We start from the raw sequence: 10,532 nt of genomic DNA, 5'->3' as shown, positions 1-10,532 counted from the left end.
ATATTAGTGGTATGTATACACGATGGCTGGTCATTATCTTTGCTTATATTATTAGGTAAAAGTTGTGTAACTATTAGGCGTTTGCCGTTGCATAGTCCGTCGTTCGGGTTAAGGTTTCCGATGAGAATGCCAACATCGTTTATTTTAAGTTATAGTCTATGGGGTCGAAGACCGTTAAAGCTTAGCATGTTAAGATATTCAGTTGGATAAAGTGCGTCTGGATCGACGTGAGTGCCTACTTTGGGAGTGAGAGTCGGTACTTATATAGCACATTGCTGTTCTTGGACACATGTTATGTACAATGGTGTTGATATCATGCACCATTTCATTTGTAGGGAAAACAATTGCTTTTCATGAAAGTGTTGCGGGGGAGGGATTTTGTAGCGTGTCAGCGTCATATACAAAACTGATAAGATCGGTGAGTGCATTTTCATAATAAGGAATGAGGTATCTTGTTGGTATATCTATGACTTTTGTGTCTTGTGTATGTTCGGTGTCTAGGGTTCCAGCGTTGCCATCACCTATTGCCAATAGCCATGATGAGAACTTGCTAATGTCTTCTTTTTGTTGACTGTTCAGTGATTCTCGTTGTAGACGCATGATTTCAGTTAGTTTTAACACAACAAAGCTTTTCCAAAGATATGATCGTGAAAGCGATGAAGAAATAATGGTTGTCTTAGAGGCTTTGGAATTTATTGGCAATGTTTGTCTAAAGTCACCCCCTAAGATAATGGATTTCCTGCCAAAAAGGTGTCGTTCATTGTTTAGTATATCCTTTAAAGATCTATCTAACGACTCGAAGCATCTCCGGTCATTCATGGGTGCCTCATCCCTTATTATTAGAGAAGTCTCTATTAGTAACTGTGCAAGATGGGTCTTTTTGGAGATTGAGCATGTAGATTCATCACTAAATTCAATAGGGATTTTAACTCTTGAATGAGCAGTTCTGCCAACAGGTAACAACAGTGATGCTATGCCTGAGGCTGCAACTGCAAGAACAACTAGTTTCTCTGAACGTAAACCTGAGATGATTGTGTTCCATAAGAAGGTTTTGCCAATGCCACCATGACCGTAAATGAAAGCTAAAACCTGTCTTTTAGAAGTACTAAGCAACATGATATGCTCATATATTGTTTTTTGTTGGCCGTTGAGAAGGCCTCTTAATGATTGATGCTCATGCGCAAGTTTTTCTCTATCGTAATTATTTTCTTCTAACAGAATTCTATTATTAAGACAAAGCAGTGACTGTGCATCAGGTAACGGTAACCCAAATTTTGTCAATGTAACTGGTATGGGAGCGGTGCGTAGTAGCAGCTCAAGCTCATGCAACACATACTGTTTCTGAGTATCGGAATTTAGAAGATTATGTGTGTACGACATCGTCGGCCATTTTGTTCCAGTGTTGTTCCCATAGCCTTAGGGGATTGGATATCTCACAATACTGAAGCATATGGCCAAATAATGTTCGTAACTCAGAAGCAGTGGCCCATGCAGCAGCTTCCTCAAACGTAGATGTCCATTCTTTACCATCATCTAGTAAGTTAAGCATTTGGCGTGCCTCTCTAAATGTCGGTGCAATTTGACCGTTTACGGTACGTATATTTGTGAATAATTTGCAACCTCTTTTGTGTGCAAGAAGCATTCTTAATAAGAACATTTCTCCACTACTTGGATGTATGTATATTAGCCTTCCGATTGCAGGTGTTATCGTTGATGTTCTTCTACTTCAAAACTAGTCACTGGCATCCCATTTGTGTTCTGAAAGGTAGTCTACATAACAAAGGTGACGGCCTGATGGGTCTTGACGATTGTTTTGTAGCCATTTTTTTAATGTAGTCTTCTCTAAAAATGGATTCTCTAAACTGATTCAAGGTTATCTTCATTTCTGAATCAAATTTGTTGCATGTCTTGCAAGTGAACAGCCAAAGCCTGTACCGGAGGATTTCTGTTGTAGATTGGGAAATTGAGGATCCTCCAGGGCACTTCATGTGGACAGATAAATCAGCTGTCAAAAAAGTTAGAAATCTCATACACTTAGAAGGATGCTAGTACTTGGTGCATTGACATTGGTGTTTGTCGTTTTGATTATGGAGTACCGTATACGGTCGGCATCTTTTGATATATACTTGAACAGATACTTTATGAGCATATTCCAGCCGCAATATTCGACATTTATGTGAGCATGAAAGTGAAAGAACAAAGCACGATTATAAGGAACTACATAGTTGTTATCAACATCAACACTATTTTTCTTAAACATGTGACTTATTGAACGTCTTTTGTACTAGACGTAACCTTTTTTTATCAAAGACGGTAGTCAAATGATAATCTTTTGGAAAGTTTTTGGAGCAACATCCGAACTTCATACATGGTGCATTAGGCTGTATTATACCGCACAGACCATGTACCATAAACTCAGTTACTACTTTATGCAAATTGGTTCAACAAGTGGATCAGGGATTTCAGCAAAAATGAAATTATCAAGCTGTTCAGCGTTACGGATCTTATGTGGTTGTGTAGCCCACAACAACAGGTGGCAGTGTGGCAAGCCTATTTTTTGAAACTCAATGGTGTACAAATGAGCTGCAACTTAACCAAAAGGCTTTTGTGTCTTTAGAAAGCTTACCAATGACTTAACTTTCATTTGGAATATGTATGGACGGTCTTGTGCTTTAAGTGATGGGAATTGAGAAACATGTCTTTTTGATTTCAGGCCATTTGATGTTACACGTAAATGTAATGAAGTATTGGGGCTTCCATGGACTCTGCATATCGCAAGGGCGTCTTGATAATGTTTGTACATATAACTAGGGACGTCGGTGAAGACGAAGGCAAAGTCATTCCTTTTCCAATGTCACAATCGTCGGTATCACCATGTTGAATAGCGTCGTTAACTCCTTGTAGAAATTCGGTCCTGAATGTGCTTTGATTTTGCCTTATGTAATCTAGACGACTTTCTTCTATACACATATATGCGTCTACCAAGTACTGTTGGAATAAGTGACCACCTCTAAGAAGTAAAGTACAAAGGTTTTGGCGATCATGCAATAGGTAGCTGTAATACATATTCATTGTTAGATTTTTTTCACTATCTGAAGCATGTCGATATAATCGAAGCCTCGAAGACCACCCACTTTCTCTATAGACAAACAGTCGTGGATATTGTAGTGGCATATACAATGGATGTAGTTTATTTATTATGTGTGGATGCTCATCCTTGTGGAGAATGACAATGTCATAACGATTAGACGAAGGCTCATCGTCGGAAATAATAGCGCCAATTCAATTACTCACAAGTGCATCATAACATCGTTTAGTCTGACCAGCAAACAAATGAATAGAGAGTGTTGACATCTCAGTCGCCTGACATATGTCTCTAGTGGTACGAAATAGTTTCACCAGTTCAATTCGAGACTCAAGTTCTTTAATGAGCAGTGAGACGATCTCATGACGAAGAGGAGACTCTGCCTCACCGTTAAAGAAATGAAGTCTGTTAGAAACCTCGTTATCAGTGTCATAGATGTACATTTGTAGAAACCGAGGCTTCTCATTAGGAGGATGACACATGCTTCCAAGCCAGTGATGAACTTGACCTTCTATTTTAAAAATGTAAGGACCAAAAGACGTATTTACTGAGTGGACAACTTTAGCGCCAAAGAAAGTCATTGAAAACATAGAGTTATACACACGAATGTTTGAAAGAAATTCAAGTTTGTATATAGTTGAACGATAGTTGAACTATATGACCTAAAAGACGGAAGCCTTACATCTCCGCCTTTACAACATTGGTTATACCGTGGGCGACCACTACGGGATGCCGAAACCGAACGTTCATCATACCAAAAGAAGGCGTCGTAAAACTCACAGGCGTGCCGAGATCGATATATGTTGACACACGTGAAGAAGAAGCACGAAGTATAAAGGCACGACGTAGGGACTGTGCGACGGTAGTGTAACCAATAAACTGCAGAGATGAAGACGATGATGCAGTCGATTGGGTTATGTTATGTGAACGTTTCCTACTGTTATTAGTAGACATTTAGGCAGCCACTTACATAGTTCAGTACAGAAAGAAAGTGTAAAGCAAAAGACTTATATTATATTAACCTTATAAAGCAATAAAAGGAATAAACATGTAGTTAAAAATTAACAGTTGAGGGTAAATTCAACACATGAAAGTCAAATTACTATTTTAAACACACTTACAAAGTTAAATAAAGGCATAAAGTTAAAATCAAAAGACTTATATTCACCTTATATGTCAAGAAAAGGAATAAACATTTACTCAAAGATTAGTAGCTGAAAACAAAAGTCTTACCTTGTAAATACGATACACCTGTCAAAAAGAGCAAATCAACACCTTTAACACCCTTGTAGCTGTTTTTTATAAGCACAAAACATTAACACAAATAACATTCAAATCTGGGAGAGATCAACCAGGTAAACCTTTCGGTTTAAAAACATAAGGAACAAAAAACCTCAATTAAGGAGGTTGATTGCCCTAAAATTAAAATAAAGAAAACCCCACGGTTAAAGCGGAGGTGACAGACGACCAAGGTGGTCGATCAAGGATTTCGACTAATAGAGAATGACGATGACAAAGGAAGATAGGTACTCGATTGAATGAGTAGCATTGGAGGTGAGTAGAGCAATTTGTGGTTGTATGTTTAAGTGAAAAAATGATGAAGGTGGCTATTAGATAGAGATATGAAGAGATGTCAGGTGAGAGGTGAAAAGTTGTGGTAGAGAAGATGAGTGCAAACACACGTGTGTGGATATAACTTAAGGGTTGATGAATAGTATTTTTGGTGAGTGGATGAAAATCTGGTTTTAATATATTTAGAATATGACAATTGTAATTATTATGATTATCGGTGGTGGTGGTGGTGGTGGTGGTTTTGGCGGTGGCTTATGTCTTTATAACACTAAAGTTCTCGTTCATCAAACGGGTATAAAACTAGTTAATATGGTTGGTTATAATGAAAGTTTGTTTTAAGATATATTTTGGTTGGTTGGTTCAACACTTAATGACTTAGCACTTGCCAAACAGCCCCTTAGTTGGTTTTACTTTTTCAAACGGGTCAGAATGGGTTGGTGTAATTTTTCAAACTGGTCAGAATGGGTTATCATAGGATGCGGAACACAGCACCGGCATTCCCATAACCCGACACCGTTAGACACACAACCTGGTTTCCGTACGCGCATAATGCAACATCGAACATGTTACGGGATTGATACACATGTAACACATCATTAGATCTGTAACGGCGTGTGGCTAGGTGCTTGTTGGGCATCAGACGCCAACACACCGTTGATACGCGCATAACATGATATCGGACATGTAACAATTATCGGTACGCGCATAAACAACTTGGTATCCGGACACGCGTGACCCAACCCAACCCAGTCTCGGTACGTGCGTAACATGGCATTGGACCCGTCCCAACCCGACCCAAACCAAACCAAAAGAACCCTTTTTTAGATCAACCCGTTCTAACCCCACCCGTTTGGCTGTCCTACGTAGGAGGCACTAAACCGTTACAAGTTACTTAAAAGCATGAGCCAAACAGCAGATTTGATAAATGAACACAAATTCTTCCCCGTTGGAATACTCTTATTCATTCCGTTTAATGGTGTGCGAGTTCTAAACTAAACCCAGATTTATAATTAATAAACTGGTATTCGGATTTCATTCATAAAATAAATTTGGGTTCTTTTGGAAGATGATAATAATCAAGATCAGAATGCCAACCCTACTCTTACTGTTTCTTGTCCCATTTGTTCTTTTCACTCTCATTATCATCACCCCATCTTGTAATTGTCATCATCTTAAGAAATTCATCATGTCACCATCCAAATCGTATCATTCTCATGTTCTTTTGCATGCACTCACAGATCATAAAGGTTTCTTTCATTACTCACATTCTGGCTTCTTTTTTTTATTTATTCATTATATGTTTTACGTGACGATTTCGACTATATATGATTTCAGAACCAAAGAGAGTTGACACCATTGTCATGTTTCAAGATGATAGCCCCATTAACCTTGCATCAGCTGTAAGTTTTCTTTAAATATTTATATGGAATTGTATGCATAATCCGAAAGAATCGACACATAACCAAACAGAAATGTGAAACTGTTTTCTGTTGATACTATCAAATATGGCATATCTAAATTGTTTTAATGTATGATCTTTTAGGAAACCAAACAAGAGGTTCATACAGTCGGTCAACGCAAACTTGCAAAGGCCAAAAGTGAGAAACCGGATGAACATTTTTCGACAGATAATCGTGTTCGGTATCTCAAGGATCAGCTGATTAGGGGACGGCTTTACCTCTCCCTTTCGGCAACAAGAAGCAACCCTCTTTTCATCAAAGAACTTGGAGTACGTATGAATAAAATCCAAAAGGCACTAGGTGATGCAACCAAGGATGATGATTTACTGAAAAAGTAAGGCTTAACTTTAACTTCTGCCATAGATAAGTTGTTATATTTTAGTATTTACTATTAAGTTATGTTTATATAAATTCAGTGCCTATGACAAGATGAAGGCGATGGATCAAACACTGGCAAAAGGAAAGCAAATACAGGATGATTGCACCGCGGTTGTAAGGAAACTCCGGGCTCTTATTCACACAACGGAAGAACAACTACGTGTCCACCAAAAACAAGCCTTGTTTTTAACACACTTAACTGCCAAAACCGTATCAAAGGGCCTGCATTGTCTTCCTTTACGACTATCAACCGAATATTATTCGTTAAATTTCTCTGCACAACATTTTCCAAATCAAGAAAATCTTGATGACCCGAACCTGTTCCATTATGCATTGTTTTCTGATAACGTGTTAGCTACAGCAGCGGTCGTCAATTCAACTGTTACAAATGCCAATATGAGTAATTATGTTTTTTTTTTAAATTTATGATAGTATTTTAGAAGTTGTGATTGTTAACGTGTAAGCATGACAGGATCCATCAAAACACGTGTTTCACATTGTAACCGACAAGCTGAATTATGCTGCAATGAGGATGTGCTTCCTTGTAAACCCGCCCGGGGTGGCTACAATACAAGTTCAAAACATTGATGAATTCACATGGCTGAATGCAAGTTACAGCCCGGTTCTTAAAGCTGGCATCTCAGGACACGATTGATTCAAATGTGAAGCTTCAGAACCCGAAGTATCTGTCAGTGATGAATCATCTTCGGTTTTACCTTCCGGAGGTATTTCCAGAGCTGAGTAAAGTGGTGTTCTTGGATGATGATATAGTGGTTCAGAAGGATTTAAGTGGTCTTTGGTCTATTGATCTGAAAGGTAAGGTCATCGGTGCAGTTGAGACGTGTGGGGAGAATTTTCATCGGTTTGATCGATACCTCAATTTTTCAAATACCTTGATTGCTAAAAACTTTGACCCGCGTGCGTGTGTATGGGCTTATGGAATGAATGTATTTGATCTGGAAGAATGGAAGAAACAAAACATTACAGAAGTTTACAACTCATGGCAGAATCTGGTAACTTCTTTATGAATGAGTGAACAGTTTCTAAAATACTTAAATGTTAACGGTTTCGTGATCGTTTGTTATAATGCAGAATCAGGAGAGACAGCTTTGGAAGCTGGGGACGTTGCCAGCTGGTTTGATAACATTTTGGAAACGGGTATACCCGTTAGAGAAGTCATGGCATGTGCTTGGGCTCGGGTACAACCCGAGTGTGAGACAGAAGGAGATTGAAAATGCAGCAGTGGTTCACTACAATGGGAATTTGAAACCGTGGCTGGAGATTGGAATACCAAAGTTTAGAGGGTACTGGAGCAGGTATGTGGATTATGATCAGGCGTATATGCGGGATTGCAATATGAGTCCGTGAGTAGACGGATCAGAGGAGAGGATGTAAACCGCGTCAATAAGTAGAAATTAGGATATATTCTTTGATTGTTAATAGTGGTGTTGGTTGGTTTGTTCATGTTTTCAGCCTTTCTAAAAGATAGAGAAGCCAGACATTTACCAACACTAAAGAATATCAAGTTACATAGACGAGTAACTTCAAAGTCGAAACATGTCGATCAAGTTTTACCATCATAAGTTGATGCCATAGTTTAAGAAGTTGATATTATAGTTTAAAGTGTTACTAGAGAAATTATTTGGGATCGAATAGAGTGGCGTAACGAGTAGGAATTTTTGTTGCATAGGGTTGATATATTTGTTTGTTTGATCAACTCTAGCCTCCAAGCTTAGAGCCTGGTGGTTTATTAAAATGAGAAAAATGATGTGTATTATTGATTTCTAACACAATATATGTCCATTAGGGTTGTTTGTTATCATGTTATTAAACTTGACAAGCGCACTCACAACATTCATGGGCAAGGTTGGCAACTGATGATTAATATTGGGTTTGTGCTGAATGCAATAATAATGTATGGCTTTTTATTGAATGTGTCCTTTTAGCCCTACAAAATCTATCATATAATATTTTTTGGATGCATTCAACATATAAGAAGGTACGTTTAGCCCACTCTTAAAGGAGCCGCATTAAATCGATCGGAGAATTAATAGACTAGGGAGCTATTAAAATAAATTTATTAGAAATGAGGAGTTCAAAATAAAAATTAATTAATTGCTTAATTTTTTTTCTAAATGTTACTTTTAATATTAACTTTTTTTAAAAGTATTAAATGGGTCGAGGCAGATCATCATAGACTCAGTCGATAAATGTTGGTTGGGTCAAATGTGAGACAATGAAGATGTACTGGATCAGTGGCGGCCCAATCTTTTCGGAGGCCTAAAGCAAAAAAGAAAAACTCGAGGCCTCTTTCAAAATCTGTTGTTACAAAACGCTACTAATTTTCAGGTTTTAGACCGACAATAATAAGCTTTTTTAGAACAAATGTATTATTTACATGTGAAGTATCTTCTTGTTATGTATTCATAGCTACCAACTTCATAGAATTACATCTCATAATAGTAATGAAGTCATATAACAAAAAACCTAAGTCACGTGTATTATTAGCAAATCAACGTAAATCAAAGGTGTTATTTTGAGTGAACACCGATAACTGATTGTAAATTTGTAAGATAAATTAGAGAATGTATTTTGATTAGTAAGTTAATCATAAATTAGTCTTACTAACAGTTTACTTGATGAGAGTTAGAAAGACATGAAATTAAAAAATTATAGTATTTGATTTTTTTGTTGTGTTTCATATATAAAATTTACATTTTTTTCTTATCTGGAGTTCTATATCAACTTAAATATTTATATTTTTATTTAGCAAGTGAGAGTTAGAAAGAGATGAAATTATAAAATTATAGTATTTGATTTTTTGTTGTGTTTTATATATAAAATTTACATTTTTTTCTTATCTGGAGTTATATATCAACTTAAATATTTATATTTTTATTTAGCAAGTGATCGTGATGTTTCGAATATAAAATTAGTAAATTCTGATTCTTTTAAGAAAAAAAAGACAGAATTACAAATTTTGTCCTTTAAAATAAGACGAATTACGGTTCGTGTCCTTTTCTAAGTTTCCTTGCAGGTGGTGTACTTTAAACTTTTTTTTTTCTACACGTTATGTCCTTTACGCTAACTGGGTTAGAAAAACTCAGTTAAATGCCCTCACGTGAGGCGCATGTGAGGGCATTTTTGTCTTTTCACCTGTACCTGCAACTTCTTCTTCCTCTTTCCCTATGTTTCTTTAATCTCCCTTTCCATCCACCACCAACAGCCATGAACACCACCACCACCACCAACAAAAAACCACAACCATCCAATCTCAAACCATTCTTTCTTCTCAATCACCACCACTCACCATATTTGTTACTGATTATCTCAACCCCAATTTCAAAATCCCAGCTCACCTTGAAATGGATTATCTCAACCCCATTCAGTTATCGCAAATCGTACCTATTCATCTATTCCTTATCATATTTTGCAACAGATTATCTCCCCTTTGAGTTTGTCCACTGCCACCGTAGCATCATCTACGGCAAGACACCAACGCAGCCACCGCCGTATAGCCCACCACCAAAGTTGACCCATCCACCATTTCTCTCTCTCTTTCTCTCCCCGACAACCCGACAACCGTAGCATCATCTACTGGTTCATGGCGACATGAAAGGGTACAAACCCTCTCGTTTTCCGGCAACCCTGAGAAGCCGTTTTTGCCAGCGATTCTGGTTATTGTAGTATCTGAAAGCGGTTCCAAGTCCAATCGGACCAGCGGAAGAATGAGTGAAGGAACCACCGTCATGGCTTAGGCAGAAACGAAGGTCAAGATTTAGGTGCCGAAATGGCTCCGGCGGCACAAAGGGTAGGGTTCAGGCGCCGCCATGGCTCGATTAGGGTTTTGTTTTCCAGATCTTAATGGCGTGGAGATGTCTGCCGGAAACCCTAATTTCATATCCTAAGTGCGATGGTGTGATTGTGGTTGTTCAGTGGTGTGGTGTGGTTGTCCGATTGTGCGACAGAGATGGTGACGGTGGACGGCGATGTGCCGGTGATGAACGGTCGGACTGTTACTGCTCCTATGCCGCTAG

At 38.0% G+C, this 10,532-nt stretch overlaps 1 protein-coding gene and 1 pseudogene across 1 annotated transcript; one reads left to right on the top strand and one right to left on the bottom strand.

Moving 5' to 3' along the window:
* Positions 1 to 351: 351 nt before the first annotated feature.
* Positions 352 to 1,380, bottom strand: LOC143589089 (uncharacterized). The gene has a single exon (XM_077069943.1). It carries the CDS (start codon positions 1,378 to 1,380, stop codon positions 352 to 354), a length of 1,029 nt encoding a protein of 342 aa, XP_076926058.1.
* Positions 1,381 to 5,843: 4,463 nt separating this feature from the next.
* Positions 5,844 to 8,010, top strand: LOC143589087 (putative galacturonosyltransferase 4; annotated as a pseudogene).
* Positions 8,011 to 10,532: the final 2,522 nt, after the last annotated feature.

This window comes from Bidens hawaiensis, unplaced genomic scaffold, assembly GCF_021521415.1.
Source record: "Bidens hawaiensis isolate Kalapana, Puna unplaced genomic scaffold, B.hawaiensis_p1.1 tig00037215_1, whole genome shotgun sequence".
NCBI classification, from domain to species: domain Eukaryota; kingdom Viridiplantae; phylum Streptophyta; class Magnoliopsida; order Asterales; family Asteraceae; genus Bidens; species Bidens hawaiensis.
This window is presented reverse-complemented; position numbering and strand designations above follow the sequence as displayed.

What these genes read in the sequence shown, in the direction of transcription:
- LOC143589089 (XM_077069943.1), bottom strand. Translation starts at nt 1,380, where the DNA reads ATGTCGTACACACATAATCTTCTAAATTCCGATACTCAGAAACAGTAT.